Source organism: Aotus nancymaae, unplaced genomic scaffold (assembly GCF_030222135.1).
Source record: "Aotus nancymaae isolate 86718 unplaced genomic scaffold, 86718_ANA_hifiasm-v0.15.2.pri h1tg000036l, whole genome shotgun sequence".
In the NCBI taxonomy this organism is placed as follows: domain Eukaryota; kingdom Metazoa; phylum Chordata; class Mammalia; order Primates; family Aotidae; genus Aotus; species Aotus nancymaae.
Window position 1 is genome coordinate 89,569,775 of NW_026988450.1, and position 21,880 is coordinate 89,591,654.

Consider the following 21,880-nt stretch of genomic DNA (forward strand, 5'->3'; position numbering starts at 1 on the left):
CCAGTGGCTACCTCGGGTAGCACAGAGGGATCTCTGCACAGTGGAGACGCACAGCATTCAACCAAAGGAAGTTAGAAGCTGGTGAAGGAGTGATAGGAAGGCAGTCTGATAGAAAATCAGGGCGTTTGCAAGGACATCAGGATGGCAATTCTTCTTTGCATGTTAGGATATTTGTTGAAGCGCTTGCAAGTCTGATAGGTTGTTTCTAAGTATATTAGAACATAAAAATAAGTGTTAATACTGACTGTTAGAATTTTTTTTTTTTGAGATGAAGTTTTGCTCTTGTTGCCCAGGCGGGAGTGCAATGGCATCTCAGCTCACAACAACCTCTGCCTCCTGGGTTCAAGGGATTCTTTTGCCTCAGCCTCCCAAGTAGCTGGGATTATAGGCATGAGCCACCACACCCAGCTAATTTTGTGTTTTTAGTAGAGAAGGGGTTTCTACAAGTTTGTCAGCCTGGTCTCAAACTCCCGACCTCAGGTGATCCGCCTGCCTCGGCCTCCCAAAGTGCTGGAATTACAGGTGTGAGCCACCATGCCCAGCGGATGTTAGAATATTTATTAGAATCTTTTAATTCTAAAATGTTGATACAGTGTTTGTGAGAATGTTAGAATATTAGCGTGATGGTTAGAATGTTAAAATAATTTTATTGGAAGATTTATGGTAAGAACTTTTTAAAAGAATATTATGTTATTATACATCTGGCTAGAATATTTGTTAGACGATTAAAATCATTTGTTAGAATGTTAATCTTTTGGTTAAAATTAGCATTTAGAATGTTTGTGAAGAAATTCAACTTGGAATGGTGGTTAGATTCTCAGAATACTACAATCTCAGGATTGGTAAATACATTGGAGGCATCTTAGTTCAATCAAGGGCAGGAATAACTGTGAGATGGAGGTGGCAGTGGTGGTGGCAGTGATGATGGTGGTGCAGGTCATAGACATGCAGATGGTGATGTGGTCGTAGTCATGTTGATGCGGTAGTGGTGGTGACGGTGGGTATAGTGATGTTAGTGGTGGTGACAGTGATAGTGATTATAATGGTGGTGATGATGGTGGTGATGATTATGGGGATGGTGATGGTGATGGTGGTGATGATGGTGTTGGTGAGGATGGTGATGGTGATGATGGTTATGGTGATTGTGATGGTGGTGGTGGTCTTAATGATGATGGTGATAGTGATGCTGGTGGTGATGGTGGTGGTAGTGGTGGTAGTGTTGGTGATGCTGATGGTGGTGGTGGTGATAGTGATGATGGTGATGGTGGTGGTAGTGATGATGGTGATGGTGGTGGTGGTGGTGATGCTGCTGGTGGTGGTCTTAGTGATGATGGTGATGGTGATGCTGGTAGTGATGGTGGTGGTAGTGGTGGTAGTGATGGTGATGCTGGTGGTGGTGGTGGTAGTGGTAGTGATGGTGATGGTGATGCTGGTGGTGATGGTGGTGGTAGTGGTGGTAGTGATGGTGATGCTGATGGTGGTGGTGGTGATAGTGATGATGGTGATGGTGGTGGTAGTGATGATGGTGATGGTGATGGTGGTGGTGATGCTGCTGGTGGTGGTGGTGGTAGTGGTGGTGATGATAGTGGTGGTGGTCTTAGTGATGATGGTGATGGTGATGGTGGTGGTGGTGGTGGTGGTGGTCTTAGTGATGATGGTGATGGTGATGCTGGTGGTGATGGTGGTGGTAGTGGTGGTAGTGATGGTGATGCTGATGGTGGTGGTGGTAGTGGTGGTGATGATGGTGATGGTGATGCTGGTGGTGGTGGTGGTGATAGTGATGATGGTGATGGTGATGGTGGTGGTGATGCTGCTGGTGGTGGTGGTGGTGGTCTTAGTGATGATGGTGATGATGATGCTGGTGGTGATGGTGGTGGTGGTGGTGTTAGTGATGATGGTGATGGTGATGCTGGTGGTGATGGTGGTGGTGGTGGTCTTAGTGATGATGGTGATGGTGATGCTGGTGGTGGTGGTGGTAGTGGGGGTGATGATGGTGATGATGATGCTGGTGGTGGTGGTGGTGGTGGCAGTGATGATGGTGGTGGTGGTGGTGGCAGTGATGATGGTGGTGGTAGTGGTGGTAGTGATGGTGATGCTGGTGGTGGTGGTGGTGGTGGTGATGATGGTGATGGTGATGCTGGTGCTGGTGGTGGTGGTGGCAGTGATGATGGTGGTGGTGATGGTGGTGGTAGTGGTGGTAGTGATGGTGATGCTGGTGGTGGTGGTGGTTGTGGTGGTGATGATGGTGATGGTGATGCTGGTGCTGGTGGTGGTGGTGGCAGTGATGATGGTGATGGTGATGCTGCTGGTGGTGGGGGTGATGCTTATGGTGATGGTGGTGGTAGTGATGATGGTGGTGGTGATGGTGGTAGTAGTGGTGGTAGTGATGGTGGTGATAATGTTGGTGGTGATGATGACAATGGGGGTGGTGATAAAGGTATCATGTATCCAAAACCACATGAGGAGTCAGGGACAAACTTGGGACCAGAACCGAGACCCAAAGTGTCTGTTCTCCAGCTGAAACCTTCTCAGCCCTGTGGTTCTATGATGGTTTTATGATTAGCAGACCCTCCTGTCCTCTCCCTTCTCCTTCTCCTGTCTGTCTGGGGAGAGCCAGAGCTGGATGCCCACGGTCTGTGAGCAGGCACCACATGGGGTGAAGCAGCCATCTCTTCCCAGGTCCTGGACATTGTGGTCCTAGTCTTGCAGCCTGCCTGGGGGCCTGGGTGGTGGGGGACCCTTCACTGCTGACCCCACCAAGCTGGCTGCCCATGAAACTCTTCCTTGCCAGCTCTGCCTCTGCCTCCAGGGCAGGTTCTTTAGGGTCAACTGCAGCCAAGTGAGGCATTCTCCCTTCTGGACACAGACAGTGAGTTGGCCCTAGGGCTTTAGGTTTTCCATACGGAACTTCTGACTGGCCTCAGCACAACAGTGGTTTGCAACAGGTGCCGAGAGCACAGGTTCTGGAGTAGCTAGGGCTGGGTCAGATTCCACTGGGGCACTGACCAGCCATGTGCCACCATTTCTTCACCATTTGCTTCAATGAGGTTCATAAAATTTGAGGAAGGGATGTAATGTCCGTGAAGCCCCTGGTATAGGTAATAAGTAGGAATCTAATGTGTGCTGGCCCCTTGAACCCTCCTGGCTCCACCTCAACAACACGGGAGAGAAAGAGCACGTTTACCCGCCACTTCCCCATATGTGGCGTGCTCTGGTCATGCCCCTGCCCTGCCTTCCACTCTAAGGCTTTGACCTTGATGACTTGGGAGCTGCCAAGCTGGAAGAAGTGGTTCTTTGCCATCTCCTGGGGGCTGAGGGGAGTGGCCTTCTGGTCTCCACTGCTCCAGAGTGGGGCTTTGTCCGAATGGGCCTGGGAGAGCTCCTTAGGGGCCTGCAATTCTGCCTGCAAGCCTTCTCCTGCTGGCCAGGGGCAGGGTGGGGTAAGGGCAGGGTGAAGGTGGGCTTAGGGTCTAGTTTGGGACAGGGCAGGGTTAGGGTAGGGTCATTTGTAATCAGGGTCAGGCCTGTGCCCAGTTTAGGGACTGGGGTCAGAGTGGTGGGGGTTAGGGTGAGGCCATTACAGGGTTATGGTTCAGATCACAGTTGGGTTTTGGAGCAAATTTGGGGTAAGGTTGAGGTCAGGGGTGTGGGTATGGGTCTGCCAGAGGTTGCAGTTGGGGCAGAAGTTGGTATGCCACAGAGCTCACCTTCGTGGCGCATCAAGAGCTGGTAGAGATGGCTCACCCTTTCCAGGCTGTAGCACTGGGTGACCCTGTCTGGGTCCTGGCACAGCATCCCCAGTATGCCCACCAGTTGCCCAATCCGTTTGAAGTTCTCCTTTGGCTGTGTTGAGAGTAAGGGAATCACTGATGGCAGAGTCTCCCTGCAGAGCTCTGCCACGCACTCACGCAGCACAGCCTACGTCAGAGGTGACCCCTCCAATGGTGTGGCAGGGCCAGGCCTGGGGACTGGGCAAGACATTCAGTAATCAAGAGAAATAATATTTTAATGCAATATTTAGAAAAATCAGAATAAGTGCAAAAAACTCCGTGATGAACAAAGTCTCAAGACTGTCACCTTGCCTGTCACCTCTCCTGTCCCACCCTCATCCTGGTCCTGGTTTAATAAGACTATTTACAAAAGCAGGTGGTTGGCCCATGGGCCATAGCTTGGCAAACTGATCTTTAAGAACATCCCATGAAAATGTGAATGCTCTTGATTACACAGTTTTTGTTGCCATGGTAAATTCTGTGTGCAAGGTGAGTACCTTTCTTGCCTTACTCTGGTCCAGTCCTGCGATGCTGAAATGGATTTTGAGTAAATTGAAGCCACTTTGTCCTCCTCCTCCTAGGAGTGCAGGGTCTTTCCCTTGGCAGAACAGCCCCTCTCCCTCCAGCGCTTCTGCCTCCTGCCCTGATTAGGCCAGGCAGCCTCCAGGCATTAGGGCAGAGAACTAAATTCCCCATCCCCCCAGTCTGCCTAGGGAGTTAATGCAGTTTGGGTGGATACTCGCCAAGCGCACTCTCTGAGCACGTGTTGATGCAACCCAGGGGCAGTAGTGACAGGTGGGGGCTGTGAGCCATGTGATGATGAGGGCTGCACTGGTAGGGGGGGTGGGGGGTGGCCACTCCATGCAGCAAGGAACCCTACTCCCGCACAGGGCCACACAGTTTATCAGCCTTCTCACAGCCTCCGCCTCATCAGAGCCCCATCATATCCCTCTAGGGAGAGGCCATTTCCATCCACTTTACAGGTGAGAAGCTGGGGCTTGTGGAAGAGAAACACCTGTACAAGGCCTCGGGTGCAGGGACAGGTGGCTAGCTCCGGGGTCAGGGGTCAGAGGTTAGCGTGACCTGCCTTCAGATCCCAGCTGTGAGGCCTCGGGCAGGTCCTGCTCCTCCCCACCTGTTCCCTCACTTGCAAGGAGGGAGATTGCCTGGGCCGCCTGTTAATATGGAACCCGGCTGGGGTGCAGGGGACTCAGGGATCCAGCCTGTCCTGGAGGCAGGTGTTCAGGGGGCCTTGAACCCTACGAACCCTGGCAGGATCTGGGAGGACAGCGGCTCTGGCTGGGCCCCAGTGATCCAGGGCAGGAGGCCCAGCCGGCAGAGTGGGTGCGGGGCGTGGGACCCGCGAGCCCCGTACCCACGTCCAAGTAGCCACCGTGGTTCAGGAATTTGAGGAGGATCATGCAGCTGTGCACAGCCTGCTGCCGCTCGTGCGCCTTCTCCGACGCCAGCCAGATGTACAGGTGCTGCGGGGCAGGCAGGGTCAGGGCGAGGGTTCTGCGCGGCCGTCGGTCCAGGCCCCGCCCACCACCGGCCCAGGTACCGCCCACCACCTGCCCAGGTACCGCCCACTGGGGCCAGGCCCGCCCACCCCGGCTCTGCCCCTCTGCAAGGCTCCATCCATCCAAGGCAACGCTCTGCCTCTGGGTTTCAGATGCTTACAAAGGCATCTCGAAACAGGTATGTTCAATAGTTTTAGGCCAAATCTGAGCTCTTTATTGAGGTGATATATGATGAGATGTATAATTAGTGACTCTGAAGTAGGATGAGGGTACACGGTATTTGGAAATTCTGTGACCCACTGGTGTCCCAGAAACATATCTGTGACTTCCCCAGGACCTGCTGGGCTCCTCTGCACTGCTCACCTTTGCCCTGTGTGCCCTCTGCCTGCTGGGCCCTGCCCTTCCCTTCTCTGCCCGTGACTGCCTTAGTCCTCATCCAGGGCTGCGAGAAGCCTTGACCTCGGAGCCAGAGCCAGCCTCCCCTCCCTGGACCTCTGCCTGCTCGGGACTGTCATTGCCTGGTCACTGGTCTGACCTCTGAGCCAGAGTCAGCCTCCTCTCCCTGGACCTCTGCCTGCCCCGGGACTGTCATTGCCTGGTCACTGGTCTGACCCCTGAGCCAGAGCCAGCCTCCCCTCCCTGGACCTCCGCCTGCCCCGGGACTGTCATTGCCTGGTCACTGGTCTCCCTCCTGACAAGGGAGGGAGGGCGGGCAGGTGCGAGTAGGGGCAGCGGGTTTGGAGAGCCTTCAGGGGACACTGCAGGGGAAGTTCTCCAGGAGGGGAGGCCTGGACCTTTACTTCCCTCCCTCCCTCCCTCCCTCCCTTCCTTCCTTCTCTCTTTCTTTTTTTTTTTTTTGAGACGGAGTTTTGCTCTTTCACCCAGGCTGGAGTGATCTCGGCTCACTGCAACTTCCACCCCCCGGGTTCAAGCAGTTCTTCTGCCTCAGCCTCCCAGGTAGCTGGGATTACAGGTGCCCACCACTACGTCTGGCTATTTTTTTTTTTTTTTTTTTGTATTTTTAGTAGAGACAGGGTTTCACTATGTTGGCCAGGCTGGTCTTGACCTCCTGACCTCAGATGATCCATCAGCCTCAGCCTCCCAAAGTGCTGGGATTACAAGCATGAGCCACTGTGCCCAGCCCATCAGCCCTCTTTCTACCAGGCCACCTGCTGTCCCTTCCTCCCAGTTCCCCAAACCACTGTGATCCCTAAGTGGGGGCCCTCACCGCTCCTCACTCCTGGACCACTCGAAGCCCCTAGGTCCGGCCCTGCCTCCTCTGGGAAGCCCTCCTTTGGGCTCTGGCCACAGGCCAAGGGCCCCTTGGCCCCAGCTGCCTGGTCTCCCCGCAGCCTCACCGACAGCAGGAAATGCAGCTCATCGGTGGTGGGGTTCTCCATGATGAGGCTTTGCAGCATGAGGTCCAGCGCCTCCATGGTCCTGTTATACAGGCTCTGCATAGAGGCAAGGGTGGTCAGGCAGCGCCATGCCCAGGTGGACGCAGGGCTTGAGGGGGGCCCACCACCTGCATGTGCCAGGCTGCTCATCACTGGGGCTCACCACCGGGCCTGTGAAGGGGCCGCCATGGCCCCCATTTGGCAGATGTGAGGACTGGGTGGGGAGGCCTCCGGTGATCACCCAGGGCACAGGTTTGTCAGTGGCACAGGGGAGTTTGTTCCTTGCAGGGTGAGCTTCACAGGAGGGGTCCCAAGTGGCCCTAGGGTCCTGAGCTGGAAAGGGCCATGTGCCGGGTGGATGCTCTGGAGGTTCTTAGGTTTGAAGCAGGGGCTGGCATCTTCATTTTGCCAGGCCCTGCCAATGATGCCGTGGGCTAAGTTCTGGGTCTTACATGCCATGCCCCCAGTCTTTACTGCTTTGCTTACTGGGCAGGTTCAGGGAGGGAGGGTGCCACTGAAATGCCTCTGGCTACCCTCCTCTCCAGGGCCCACCAGAAGCAGAGTGCTTGTGCTCTGGCCACTCTCTAGGTGGCCTGGGGAACTTGCTTTATCTCTCTGAGCTTACTTTCCTCACCTGAGAATGGCATGAATCCTGCCCCACCTACCAGGGTGGAGGCAGGCAGGGATGGGAGTCAACAGGAACCCCAGCTCAGTACTCCCAGTGCCAGAGCCCCAGACCCCGGGTGGCACTTCCTGGGTGGGCCAGCCTCAGTGTCACCATGTCACCAGGTAGCAGGGTCACTCTGAATTGCGGTGGGATTGGGGTGTGGCCAGGTGCCACCCTTCTGGAGGGCTGTGTTGCCCTGGGCCCAGGGTACCCTTGTTCTCTCACCACCCCACCCTAAGTGTCTACCTGTCTAGTTCCAGGGCGTCCAGCAGCGGCAGGCCAAGTATGCTGCGGAAGCAGGTGGACAGGAGCTGGGACTTCCTTTCCAAGGCTATGGGAGGCCTCAGCTTGCTGTTGGGAAGACAGAGGGCAGTGAGCAAGGGGCTGGGGCCTGGGGACGTCCCTGAGTGGCATCTGCCTTCATCCCTGCAGACTCCTGGCCTTCTGCTGTTCACAGAGACTCTTGCACACACATCTGCCTCCCGGACCTGCCTGCCTCTGCAGGGCCTTGCACTGGGGCATCCTGGCCAGCTGATGTCCTGGTCCATCTTTCTCTCAGGCCCCGGCTTTAAATGCCATCCTGATGCTGATGCTCCCAACTGTGTATCTCCAGCCTGGGCTTCTTCCCTGAACCCCAGATCCATGTCACCAACGGTCCACCGCCCCTCAGCTTCTGTCTCAGGAGCATCTCCATCTTGGCGGGTTCCCCCAGGGCGGCCACACCCACAACCCGCCCCATCACGGGGGAATGTAGGGCCGTCCTCCGTGTTGCTTGGGTGAAGCCTCAGCATGTTCTCCTTTCTTTTCCCTCCCTCGCAAGCTGCGTCCGGCCTCCAGCAGCTCCCGACAGCTCTGCCATCACAGTTTGTTCGGCTTTTAAGGACTTCCTACTGTTAATCAGACCGCCTGTTACTTTTCTCCTGGATTGTTCTAGGGTCCTGACTGGTCCCCCGTTTTCTCTTGGAAGCTGCATCTACTCCCCACCCTGGATCCAGACATTCCTTCTCAAATGTAACTCCCCCAAGGCCCCACCTCCCTCAGCCAAGAGGCAGCGCCCTGCAGTGGCCTGGACGACCTTCCCCGTGGCTCCGGGGCCCTCACCAGTTCCAGCCCTACCACCCTGGCCCCTGCGGGTCCTCCAGCAAGCCTGCTGCATGCCAGCCTCAGGGCCTGTGCACCCTCTGTCCCTTCAGCTGGGCACTGCAGGGCTACTCTCGCAGCCTTCCAGGTCTTTGCCCAAAGGTCCCTTTAGGGCTGCCTAACCCAGCCTCAGGCTGTCCTGGAGCCTAGAAGAGCAAATCAGTTCTCCTCCCAGTCTCCCATAGCGCTCAGGCCGTGAGGATCTTACCTCGCTCCGCAGCCCTGTCTGTGTGGTTTGCTCACGGTCTGTCCCTACCCCCCAAGTGCCAGCTCTTTGAGAACAGGGCTGTTCCCTGCTGGCTCACAGCTGGGTCCTCAGACCCCAGAATGGTGCCTGACCTCCCCACGTCGCCGCCTGCTGGCTCCAAACCCGAGTGGAGAGGCTGTTGTGTGGCGCCGAGGAAGCCCTGGGGGAGGCAAGGGACCTACCAGGGGCCGGATGCGAGGTGCACGGCCTGCTGGCGACTTTGCGTGCACAGAGCATCCTGGGGCTCCTTCTCCATCAAAACCTGCAAGTCCCAGGTGACACCAAGCCACTCAGGCCTGGCCCTTCCCACTTCCGCCGCCAGGTCTCCCCACCCCAGGAAGACCTCAGTGCCCGCCACCCCCTAAAGCCACAGGATTGGGCTCTGGCCCTTCTCCCCCGCCCCAGAGAGGCCTCTGGGCTGCCCTACCCAGAGACCAGGGCTCCAGAGCAAGGCCACTGGAGTCAGGACATGCCCTAGAAACCCACCCCACCCCTTCCCCAGGGGGTAAACTGAGGGAGGCTCGCCCAGGGCCTGGGATGCACCATCAGACACTCGAGGAGCTCAGAGGTCTGGGAGAACTTGTAGCTGTGAGCCCCCGCACTCCGGCTCACTGCACCCGTCAGCATCAGGGAGGCTGTGAGGAAGCTCTGCTTCAGGGTCTTGTCCTGGCATGGGGAACAGGGTCGGGGCTCAGGGCTCGGGAGCGCACGGGAGACAGGGTCCGGGCTCAGGGCTCGGGAGTGCACGGGGGACAGGGTCAGGGCCCAGGGCGTGGGAGTGTGATCTAAGGGGCAGCAGTGATGGTTAAAGGGGGTGGCAGAGACCACCCACTGGGGCCTGCACCTGGGGGGCTTCTTAAGGAGTGGGGCTGCATGGTTTTGTTTCAAATTGTAAGTTGACAATGTTTAAGCCCCGGGAGAGTGCCTGCAAGCCTCCTGAGAGGGGGCAACCCCATGCCCCAGGGCCACATTAGTGGTGACCTGGGGCAGCGATGTGGCCACTTTGGGGTGGGAGCAGTTCTGTAGGGCCTCTCACAGAGCCCTGGGTTGGAGGCCTCTGGTGTGGAGTGTGGAGTCAGGGGCTGTCCTCACGGCATGGTGGACGTCAGCCTGGCCTCTCCATACCCGTGACCCCCACCCCCAAAATGAAAAACCAGGGTTTGCTTTACGAGGAGAAGTGAGGGCAGGGATATCACGAAGCCCAGGGAACTTTTGGTGGGACGGACGGATGAAACCGTGGGGCCACCAGGAAGCTGGGCCTGGTTCCTCATGATTCCAGGCTGGGGTGGGGCATGGGAATTCTCCCCTCTGAGAGGCCGGCAGGGAGGCTGGGCTGGGGTCCAGGACTGGGTCTTGGCGGGGAGGGCAGTGCTGGGACCCTGCAGGAGCCGTGGGGCTGTACCCAGGAGCTGTGGTGGAAGTAGAAGACAATCCTGGACACGATGTTGTCCACCCACGGGAGGATATGGGCGCGGGCCTTGGCCGCCACCTGGCCGTATGCCAGGAGGATGGTGCTGCTGGCCCATTTCCAGTGCAGGTCCTTTGAGTCCTGGCCAAGGGTGGCAGGCAGGTGAGGGTGTCAGCGCCCTGCCCGACCCTCCTCTGGGGCGCCGAGGAGGTGGTTGCCTAGCTCTAGCAGGGCCCTGGGGTCAGGCGTCCGTCTTAAGGGGGCAGTAGGCCTCCGTGGACTTCAATCAGAAAGCAGGGGGATTGGGACCGGCTCCTTGGGGGACGGCTTGGGCCTTGTTAGGGCCACGGTTTGGGCGGGGTGTTAGGGTGGGGTGTGTGTGGGGCGCTCAGCTCTGCTGGAGCTGGCTGGAGTCCAGGCCCCCCCGCCTTCCCCTCCTTGTGGTGGCCCCTCCCACACCTACCTCCTTCCCTCCTGCTGGATGGGGCAGTGTCCTGGGAGTCCCTAGAGGCTGGGCTTCATGGAGGGTGGGGGTCCCAGTCCCCTGCTGATCCCTGAGGACCCCTGAGCCAATACCTTTGAGGAGAAGTTGTGCAGGCTCCATCTGATGGGTCTGCTTTGGCCAAACCGGTCCAGGACGGCCCACACGTCATCCAGGTGGCGGACGGCTGCCAGCCCCATGGTCAGAGCCATGTCCTGTGGGTTGGAGACCAGGGTCACTCACGAGGGGATCCCAAAGTCCGGGACTGGACCTGGTTCCTCCACTGGCAGGAGTGAAAACTGAGGGGGAATGGGATCCCTAGAGGGAGTTGGGGCTATTCAGGGCTCCAGAGCAGCCAGTGCCCACCCCATGCTGTCAGGACCTGTGACTGAACCCACCCCAGGGGGCATGGCTTATGGGGTCTGGTGGGAGGAGTGAAGGGCTCAGGAGGCAGAGGTGAGTCCCTGGAGGCCCATTGTCCCTCGCTGCTGGCTATGAGCAGGCCTGTGCCAGGGTGGGATGACAAGCTCTGTGTGGGATGGCTGAGATCAGGGCGGTGACTGGGGTCAGGGGTTAGCCTGTGATCGGTGTCAAGGCTCAGCCATAGACCAAGGTCAGAGCTTAGTTTGGGTCCGGGTTGGGACTGGGGTGAGGACAGAAGGCTCAGGCTGTGATTAGCGTTTGGCATGGTGTGACTAGCCATCAGGCTCAGCCTGTGGTCAGGGTCAGGGGGTGGTGGGACAGGGTGGGGCCTGGGTCCTCACCTCCCTCTGCTTGGGCCACTGGTGGGACGTTTCCAGGAGGGCTTGCAGGTATCTCTTGACCGTGGCACCGTTTTGCTCAGCTTGAAGGATCAGCCCGTAGTAGGTGCACAGGAAGACCTGGGGGAGGGGCAGCATCTTGTCCACCTCCTCTGAGTAGCGGCCCCTGACCGTGCTCGCTTGGCCTCCCTGGGTCCCTGCAGCCACCGCACCACCTGGCTCTGGACGGTCCAAGCCTCTGCCTGTGGCCACAGCGCATGCAGCTCAAGTCCTGTCCAGGCCCCGCCCCTGCTTCAAGTCCACCAGCTGCTTTCTAGGGCCCTGGGCGTCCTGTGGACAGAGCCCCTGGGCCTGTGTAGCGGGCAGGCAGGGGCTGCTCCTGGAGGTGGGGGGTGGGGGCTCACCTTCTCAGGGGACTGCTTTTGTTGGGTCCAGCTAGGCGTGGTGAGTGCCCACAGCATCTCTTTGGACCACACATCCATGTTCAGGAACGGGACTGACTTGATGGCTATCTGTCAGCAGAGGTGCATGGGGGGCTGGAGTCATCTCTCTCTGTACCTGAGAGCAGAGCCTGGGATTCTAGCTGCCCTGGCCCACCCTGGCCACCCTGAACCCTGACTCCATCACCATCTTGACCCTCCCCTCTTTTGAGTCCCCAAGGCCCAGGTTTCTTCTTTGTTCAATGGCTCTCAGGGGCAGGGAACTCATTCCCCAAGATTCTTTCTGTGGAGGGGTTCAAGGTGAGGCTGGAAAACCAGGAAGCTGGGAGGCTGGAGAGTGGAGTCCCGACTGTGTCCCCGGCACAGCCCAGGAGTCTCCGGCAAAGCAGAGGCTTAGTGAGTGTCAGCTGAAGGCCGCCCTCTGCGGTGGGTGCCAGGAGGGCAGGGCCTCGTCCGGTTATTCACGGCTGGATCCCAGCACCCTCTGTGGTACCCGGCACACAGCACATAGGCCATTAATTTTTAAAACCAATGAATGAGAGATCAAATGAATGAATGAACTGTCCCTTCAAAATATAATGTCCTGAAAGTTCTGTTTCTAAGATCACATGATTTTATAACGATGACTACAATATTTCTCAATTTCACATGTTCCCAGGTTCTGTGATTTAACAATTCCAAGATTTTTGATCCAAGGATTCTTTGGGGGTAGGTGATAATCCCCCCAAAATTATGATTCCAAGCCCAAAAACCTTAAAAGCAAAGATTGACAAACGTGAAGATAAACATTTTAAAAAGCTTGTTCAGCAAAATTGCTGTCAATTAAGTTGAAAGATGAGACGAAGTTTCGTTTTGCGTTTTGTTGCTGTCTGTTGCCAAGGGTTAATATCTGAGATCAACAGCCCACACTTTATAAATCAGTAAGACGACGACAAACAAGACATGGCAAAATGATCAGGAGATACGCACACGATGAAGATACTGTGCGTGCAACCTGGCTAATACTTACAGAATGAAAACTAATGTAACGTTTTGACTAAGATTGGCAAAAAGTCGAACACTGACTATCAGCAAGCAGGTGTCCCGTGGTGGGAGAGTGAATGGATCTGCAGTTTTGGAAGGTTCTGTCAGTCTCAATTAAAAGGCAATATCGATATCAAAGTTTGAAATATACACAATTTCCCAAGCAACTCCATTTCTAGAAGTTTGTCCTAAAGGAATACTAAATTCGTGATGCCGGGAGCATGAGGGGCATCTGGTGGGGCAGAAGACATAGGTGGGACTGTTTCCGTCCTCCTCGGGGTTAATCCCCTGGTCCCTGGAATGGAAATGCCCCCTCCCCACTTATGGCAGAAGCTGGACGAGCTTGTCTTCCCGGGGTGTACCTCCTCCTGGCCATTTGTAAGACACCGGGGTACAGCAGGACCTGGGGGCTCTCTCACCCATAAGACAGGTCTCAGCAGAATCTCCATGAAACCCTAGGCCCCAGAAAGCCTCCAGGTCCCCCAGAAAGTCCCCTCCCCCAAATATTCACTGTCTTTGTTCACTGTTGCATGTAACAGCACCAGAGTTCCTTGCCTAAAATTCAAATTCCCGAACTCAGAAAATTAAACATTTTTCCCCCATAGCTTTGCAACAACCTCACTGGAGAGCAGACACGGAGCCACACTCATGTGATGCAGTCTGTGGGACCTGGTGTGACTATTTGTCTGCTTCTGTAGCAGGGATGCTAATCTATTTCATTCTGCATCTGCCCAGACCCTGCTAAGGGTGTTCTTGGAATATGCAGGATGTATATCGTATTGCTTTTAAAAAATATAAAATAATCTGATTTTTGAAGCACATCTCTTCCCAAAACTTTTCACTTTTAAAGTTTTAAGTATTAAAAAAACTCGAGGTATTTTAACTCGCAATGAAGTGCACAATCTTTGCTGTGGAGCTTGTGGGAAGTAGAAAAGTTCCTTTTTAACGTTTCCTTTCTTGTTACAGAATAAGTGAGCTAATAACTCTTTGCTAAGCTCTATCCTATGTAGCCGTTAGACATGCCATGCTTACAGGCACATAGTACATTCTATGTCCTTGTGCTTTAACCAGGATATCTGTGCTGGACGTGCTCACAGCCATGTCCCAGCTCTCCACTGCTTTTACCCGTTTAGAAAAGTTGTAAGTTGTTAGCCAATCGGGTTTTAGTTTAGATTGTGAGATCTGGCTCCAGCCAATGGAGATCAGACACAGCAGTGAGGACGACCCCAAATGTGTAAGGGATAAATGTGTGTGTTTTCCTTCGTTCATTGTACTCTTGTGGCAAGAAGGCTAGCAAGGGTACCCTTCCTGCAGTCCAGGAAGAAAAATAAAAATTGCGTTGCTGAAAGATCCTTTGTCTCAGTGCTAATTTTTCTTCACGGCACTGAGCATCTATTTCCAACAGGGCTCATGGATCCAGTCCACGTAATTCACATCCTCTCAGGATAGGGAGCTTTTGCCACCACCACAAAAAGCTCTCTCATGCCCCTTCCTGGTTGAGCTCCATCACTACAAAACTGTTCTGATTTCACTGCAGACTAGTTTTGCCTTTTCTAGACTCACATGACACTGGAAGCATGTAATTGGAAGCATGCAGTCTGCGATCTTCTGTGTCTGGTACTTTTTCATCAGCGTAAGGTTTCTGAGATTCATCCATGTCGTTGCATGTACTGAAAGTTCATTCCCCTTTTACTATTTTAACTTTTATGATTTCATTTCCTTTGCTTGGTTCGGGTTTGACTTGATCCTTCTCTGGTTTCCTGAGATGGACACTTAGATGATTGACTTTAGGTCTTTTCCTGGGGCTGTGCAGTGTTCTGCCTGTCTAGGCTGTTTCCAGTTCAAGGCTAGAATGAATCAGCCTGCTATGACCATTTTTGTAGAAGTAATTTTATGTATGTGTGTTTTCACATCTCTTGAGTAAAATACCGAAAAGTGGGATTGCTGAGTCATAGGTTAACTTCAGAAGAAAATGTCAGTTTTCCAAAGAGGCTGTGCCATTTCCCATCCTACCTTCAACGTTCTGCATGCCCCACGTCCTTGCCAACGTCTACCGTGGTCCTTTTTTTCACCTGCGTGCCCTTGGCGGAGATGTGGAGGCGGCTTCTTGTGGTTTTAACTGGCGCTTCCCTGAGGATTAACGACGCTGATCATTTTTTCACTTGCTTGTGGGTCATTCAGCTGTCTTCCTTCCTGAAGTGCTTTGTGGCTTTTTTGGCTTTTGCTTACTGAGTTACAGAAGTTCTGTATTTATTCCGGATACAGTCTCTTGTCAGATACATAGATTGTGAGTATTTTCTTAGTGATATCATTTGATGAGATGTTTTAATTTTGATAAACCCTAACATATTTTTTTTTCCTTTATGATTACTTTCTGAGCCCTAAAAAATATCTACCTCCCTTAAGGCTGGCAAGATTTTCTCCCATGTTTTCTTCTGGACACTTTTTAGTTTTACCTTTTACATTTTAGGTCTTGGCTCCATCTCTAATTAATATTTGTGAACGGTTTGAACTAGGCACTAAAGTTCATTTATTTTCTTACATATATGAAATTGTTTCAGAACTATCTGTTCAAGACTTTCCCCATTGAACTGCTTTGATACCTTTTTAAAAAATCAATCAACTGTTTACATGTAGTTTGATATTGGATTTTCTATTCTGTTCAATTGATTTATTTGCTTAACCTATGCCAATGCCTCATGTCTTGTTTGCTGTAGCCCTGCAGTAAATCTTGAAATCAAGTAGTGGATTTCTTGCCTTTTTTCTTTTTCATAAGTGTTTTGGCTATTCTAGGTTCTTCAGAATGTCTTTATAAAAATTTATTCCATAGCTTATATTTAATCCTACAATACAGTTTTCTGAGATTGATTGGCATTCCATTCAATCTATAAATTAATTTTGGGAGAATTGACATCTTATTGTTATTGATTCATTTGGTCCACAAACATCGTCTGTCTCCATTTTTAAGAGTTGTTTTAATTTTTCTTTGCAATGCTTTTAAAAATGTTGCATATATTTTGTGGCATTTATCTTTTCTTTTGTATCTTTAATGCTGCTGAAAATGTCATTTTTTTTTGAAAGAAAGAAAGAAAGAAAGAAAAAATGAAGAAGAGGAAGAAAAAGGAAGAGAAGGAGAGAGAGAGAATGGGAGTATTGCTTTCTTGCCCAGGCTAGAATGCAGTTTAGTAATGGGTATTGAATACCTCTTTTATACCAATAATTATACTTGATGTAGACAGGAAGGAATAAGGGAAGAAAATAACAAACAAGCAGCCAACCAATATTTCATTTAAACCTATGAAATGCTATGCGATTACTAAGGAGTGATTTACTTCCAATTATGTAGTCACTTTTGGAATAGGTGTGAGGTGGTAATGTATGTTTTGTGTATTTGAAGTGGAGAGTTCTGTAAATGTTTATTAAGTTTACTTGTTCCGGGTCTGAGTTCAAGTCCTGAATGTCCTTGTTAATTTTCTGTCTCGTTGATCTATAAAACCGTTAGCTCTTCTTGTTACATTGATCCTTCTGCCATTATGTAATGTCCTTCTTTGCCTCTTTTGCTCTTTGTTGCTTTAAAGTCTACTTTATCAGAGGCGAGAATTGCATCTCCTGCTTTTTGTTTATTTGTTTATTTTTACTCTCTAATTGGTTGATAAATCTTCCTCCTTCTCTTTGTTTTGAGTCTTTGTGTATCATTGCATGTGAGATGAGTCTGGATGCAGCATACCGATGGGTTTTGGCTTTTTATCCAATTAGAATATATATATAGGTTTAATACTGGCATTTGACGCTAGCTGGCTGTTTTGCCCATTAGTTAGTGTAAATTTTTCATTGTGTTAATGCTCTTTGCTTATTGATATATTTTTGGAAAGGCTGATATTGGTTGTTCCTTTATATGTATAGTGCTTCTTTCAGAAGCTCTTGTAAAGCAGGCCTGGTGGTGGTGAAGTCTCTAAGTACTTGTTTGTTCACAAAAGATTTAATTTTTCCTATGATTATAAAGCTTAGTTTGGCTGGATAGGAAATTCTGGGTTGAAAGTTCTTTTCTTTAAGGATGTTAAATATTGGTCCCCACTCTTTTCTGGCTTGTAGGGTTTCTGCTGAGAGATCTGCTGTAAGTCTGATAGGTTTCCCTTTATGGGTAACCTGACCTTTCTCTCTGGCTGCCCTTAGTATTTTCTCCTTCATTTCAACCCTAATTTACCCAGATTAAAATAAACCCAGATTTATTTCTGGCAATTATGTGCCTTGGGGTTGGTCTTCTTGAAGAATATCTTTGTGGTGTTCTCTGTATTACCTGGAGTTGAATATTACCCTGCCTTGCCAGGTTGGGAAAGTTTTCCTGAATGATATCCTGAAGAGTATTTTCCAACTTGGATTCATTCTCTTCGTCACATTCAGGTACACCTATCAAACGTAAATTAGGTCTTTTCACATAGTCCCATATTTCCTGGAGACTTTGCTCATTCCTTTTCATCCTTTTTTCTCCATTCTTGTTTTCTCGTTTCATTTCACTGAGCTGGTCCTCGACTTCTGATATCCTTTCTTCTGCTTGATCAATTCGACTGTTTAAACTTGTGCATGCTTCGCGAAGTTCTCATGTTGTGTTTTTCAGCTCCATCAATTCACTTATATTCTTCTCTAAATTGTCCATTCTCGTTAACATTTCCTCAAACCTTTTTTCAAGGTTCTTAGTTTCTTTGCATTGGGTTAGAACAAGTTCTTTTAATTCACAGAAGTTTCTTATCACTCACGTTTTGAAACCTGCTTCTGTTATTGGAACACACTTGTAATCTATTAAGCCTTGTTCCGTTACTGATGAGGAATTGCGATCCCCTGTAGAGGGAGAGGCATTCTGATTTTGAGTATTCTCTGCCTTTTTATGCTGGTTTCTTCCCTTCATTATATATTTATCCGTTTGTCGTCTTTGTAATTACCGACTTTCTAACTAGGTCTCTGAGCTGACGTCCAACTTGTTGATTCCCAGCCCCGAAATCTGAGCAATCCACTGCGCCGGCCAAAATAGCGGTGTTAAGATTGATGGTGCTTTTCTGCCCGGGAATCTCCGGACTCTGCACCAAGAACTGGCGCGCTAAGGCGCCAGCAAAACCGCCACGCCGGGCACAAGAGTCGCCCTCGCGACCTGTGGGGCTCCTCTGCTGGGAATCTCCTAGTCCGTGAGCAACAAATATTCGTCTGAAAGTGTGGCGTCCTCTCGTTCTCTGCACTTTCACTGGGAATTACGAGCCCGAGCTGCTAGTGATCAGCCATCTTGGATCTCTCTCCAAATAATTTCTTCGAAAATGTCATTTTTAAGAAAAATTTTATTTTCTAATTGTTTGTCTAATTGTATACAGAAGTTCAATTGATTTTTGTATATTGATCTTGTATCCTGAGATCTTGTTCAATCCAATTATTAGTAATTATTAGTTCTAGTATTTTAAATATGATTCTGTAAGGCTTTCTATGAATATAGTCACATTGTCTACACAAGAGATAGTTTTACTTTTTCAATTGCAATCTCTATGTCCGTTTTCCCTTCTCCTTTTTCTTACCTTATTGCATTGGCTCGCAACTTCAGTGCAATGTTGGCTGGAAGTGGAGAGAAAGGACACCTTTGCCTTATTACCGATCTTAGTGGGAAAGTGTTTGGTCTTTGATTATTAAGTTTGTTAACTGTAGCTTTAGATGTCCACTGTCACACTGAGGCAGTTTCCTTCTACGCCTAGTTTGTTGAGAGCTTTTATCATGATCAGGTGTTGAATTCTGTCAGATGCCTTTTCCACATTATTTTTTATAAATATGATCAAACGTTTTCTGCTTTATTCTGTTAATGTGTTGAATTGCACTTATTGTTTTTCAAATGTTAAATTGACCTTGTGTCCCTGGGATAAACCCTCCTTAATCATGGTGTATTATCCTTTTATTCAATTTGCTAATGTTTTGTTAAGATTTTTGAGTCTATTTTCATAAAATATATTGGTCCTTAGTTTTCTTTTTTTGGTAATGTATTTGGTTGTGTTGCCCTTACAAAATGATTTAGGAAATTGTTCCTTCCTTCTCTATTTTCTTGAAGAAATTTGTGTAGAATCAATATTGCTTCTTTTTTAACTTTTTGATAGAATTCACAGAGAAGTGTCTGGGCTTGAAGTTTTCTAAGTGAGAATACTTTAAATTATGATTTAAATTTCTTTAATATATATAGGACTATTCATTTTTTGTTTCTTCTTATGTCAGTTTGGTAATATGTGGTTTTTAGAGAATTTGTATATTCCATCTAAATTATCTAATTTATTGAATATTCATTATAATTTCCTAATGTCCAAAGGATTTGTAGTATCCTTCCTTATTCCTTTCTGAAATTAGCATTTTGTGTTTTCTCTCTTCTTGATCAGTCTAGTGAGGGGTGTATCTATCTGTCTATCTATCTGTTTATTATAGAGATTGATCTTGCTCTGCTGCCCAGGCTGGAGTGCAGTGGTTTGATCCTAGCTTACTGCAGCCTTGAACTCCTGGGCTTAAGCAATCCTTCTGCCTTAGTCTCATGAGTAGCTAGACTATAGGTATAAGCTACTATGCCTGGCTAATTTTTAGAAGTTTTATTTTTTAAATCTCATATTCAACCCCAATATAAGCTTTTTTAGAGACATGGTCTTACTACATTGCTCAGGTTGGTCTTGAACCCCTGGTCTCAAGCAATTCATCTGCCTCAGCTTCCAGAGGAGCGGGATTACAGGCAGAAGCCACCGCATCTGGCTCAATGTATTGATCTTTTTGTTCTAGTCATTCTCTGTTTTTGTCCCTTTTTGTTTCTTTGATTTCTGCTCTAGTTTGTGTTATTCCTTCCTTCTACTTACTCTGAGTTTATTATTTGCTCATTTTTTGGCTAACTTCTTAAAATGGAGGCTTAGATAATTGATTTTATATCTTTCCTCTTTTCTAATATAGGCATTAAATAGAAATTTCCTTCTAAGTATTACTTTTTATTATATCTCACAATTTTTCACATGTTGTGTTTCATTATCATTCAGTTCAAAATCTTTTCTAATTTTCCTTATGATTTCTTCTTATTTAGAAATGTATTGTTTAATTTCCAAGGATTTGAAATTTCTCCAGATATATTTTATATTGAACTCGAATTTGTGTTTTGGTTAGAGAATATACTCTGTTTGATTTCTGCCGTTTTAAATTTGTTGAAACCTGATATATGGCCTGGCATATGGTCTAGCTTGGTGAATTTTTTTTAATTTAATATTTTAAATTTTTGTGGGTATATAGCACATATATAAATGTATGGGGCATATGGGATATTCTGCTACAGGCATGCAATGTGTAATAATCACATCAGGGTAAATGAGGTATCTGTCACCTCAAGCATTTATCCTTTGTGTTACAATCCAGTTATACTATTTTAGTTATTTTTTAATTTTATTATTTTTTAAGATGGGGTCTCACTCTGTTGCCCAGGCTGGAGTGCAATGGCATGATCTTGGTTCACTGCAACCTCCACCTCCTGGGTTTTTCAAGCAATTCTCTGCCTCAGCTTCCGAGTAGCCAGGACTACAGGCATGTGCCACCACACCCAGCTGATTTTCTTATTTTTTAGTAGAGACAGGGTTTCACCATGTTGGGCCGGCTGGCCTCGAACTCCTGACCTCAGGTGATCTGCCTGCCTCGGCCTCCCAAAGTGCTGGGATTATAGGTGTGAGCCACTGCGTCCGGCCCTCTTTCCGTTATTTTATTTTATTTTGAGATGAAGTTTTGCTCTGATGCCCAGGCTGGAGTGCAGTGGCGCAATCTTGGCTCACTGCAACCTCCGCTTCCCGGTTTCAAGTGATTCTCCCACATCAGCCTCCCGAGTAGCTGGGATTACAGGCGCACGTCACAACGCTGGGCTAATTTTTGAATTTTTAGTAAAGATGGGGCTTCACCATATGGGCCAGGCTGGTCTCGAACTCCTAACCTCAAGTGATCTGCTCATCTTGGCCCCCCAAAGTGCTGGAATTACAGGGATGAGCCACCACGCCCAGCCTCTTTTAGTTATTTTAAAATCTACAATTAGGCCGGGCGCTGTGGCTCACGCCTGTAATCCCAGCACTTTGGGAGGCCAAGGCGGGTGGATCACGAGGTCAAGAGATCGAGACCATCCTGGTCAACATGGTGAAAACCCCGTCTCTACTAAAAATACAAAAAATTAGCTGGGCACGGTGGCGCGTGCCTGTAATCCCAGCTACTCAGGAGGCTGAGGCAGGATAATTGCCTAAACCCAGGAGGCAGAGGTTGCGGTGAGCCAAGATCACGCCATTGCACTCCAGCCTGGGTAACAAGAGCGAAACTTCGTCTCAAAAAAAAAAAAAAAACAAAAAAACTACAATTAAGCAATGGACTCTAGTCACTCTGTTGTGCTAGCAAACAGTAGGTCTTATTCATTCTTCCTATTTTTTGTAGCCATGAACCATCTCCGCTTCCCCCAACCACACCGTGGCAAATATTTTATTTGCACTTTATTAGATGAATCGGTTAACGTTTTCTTCAAGTTTTCTCTGTCCTCGGTGAGTTTTGTCTTCTTGTTCTGAGTTGCTTGTATCGCTGCAGTGCTGTTTCTACTGGATACCGTTCCAATACGACTATTCTCCTGCTGCCACCGCTGCTCCTGTCACTACCGCTACAGCTCTCACCAAAGGACAATGATGCCATCAGCCAGGGTTTCCTGTGCCACCAGCACGGTGCCCGACACTACATGGATTACTTCCTGCCCTCGTCACAACCACCCTCTGAGTGAAGTGCTTGGATTCCCATTTGACAGATGGGGAAACTAAGGTGCCGAGAGGTGACGTGGGTCCCCCAGGTCAGAGTGGTGACTGGCTGAATATGGACTTGGACCCAGGTGGCAGGGGTGTTGTGTCCCTTCTCCCAGCCATGTCAGCCCCTCACTCACTTGGGTGTGTTTGGAGAAGGGCCTGCCCAGACTGGCTCTTGGCTGGGGCACCCTCCGTCCACCCGCCTGCTTCCGTCTTTCCGTGGCC

General features: G+C 49.9%; 1 protein-coding gene across 1 annotated transcript in view; it reads right to left on the reverse strand.

Moving 5' to 3' along the window:
• LOC105706910 (maestro heat-like repeat family member 5) overlaps window positions 1–21,880 on the reverse strand; it is a 71,023-nt gene that overhangs the window by 34,472 nt on the left and 14,671 nt on the right. The window contains 12 exon segments of the mRNA XM_064384102.1: window positions 3,254–3,420; window positions 3,708–3,843; window positions 5,150–5,254; window positions 6,649–6,744; window positions 6,851–6,968; window positions 7,601–7,705; window positions 8,924–9,003; window positions 9,285–9,407; window positions 10,144–10,290; window positions 10,726–10,845; window positions 11,395–11,511; window positions 11,796–11,903. Coding sequence (XP_064240172.1) covers window positions 3,254–3,420; window positions 3,708–3,843; window positions 5,150–5,254; window positions 6,649–6,744; window positions 6,851–6,968; window positions 7,601–7,705; window positions 8,924–9,003; window positions 9,285–9,407; window positions 10,144–10,290; window positions 10,726–10,845; window positions 11,395–11,511; window positions 11,796–11,903 — 1,422 coding nt within the window.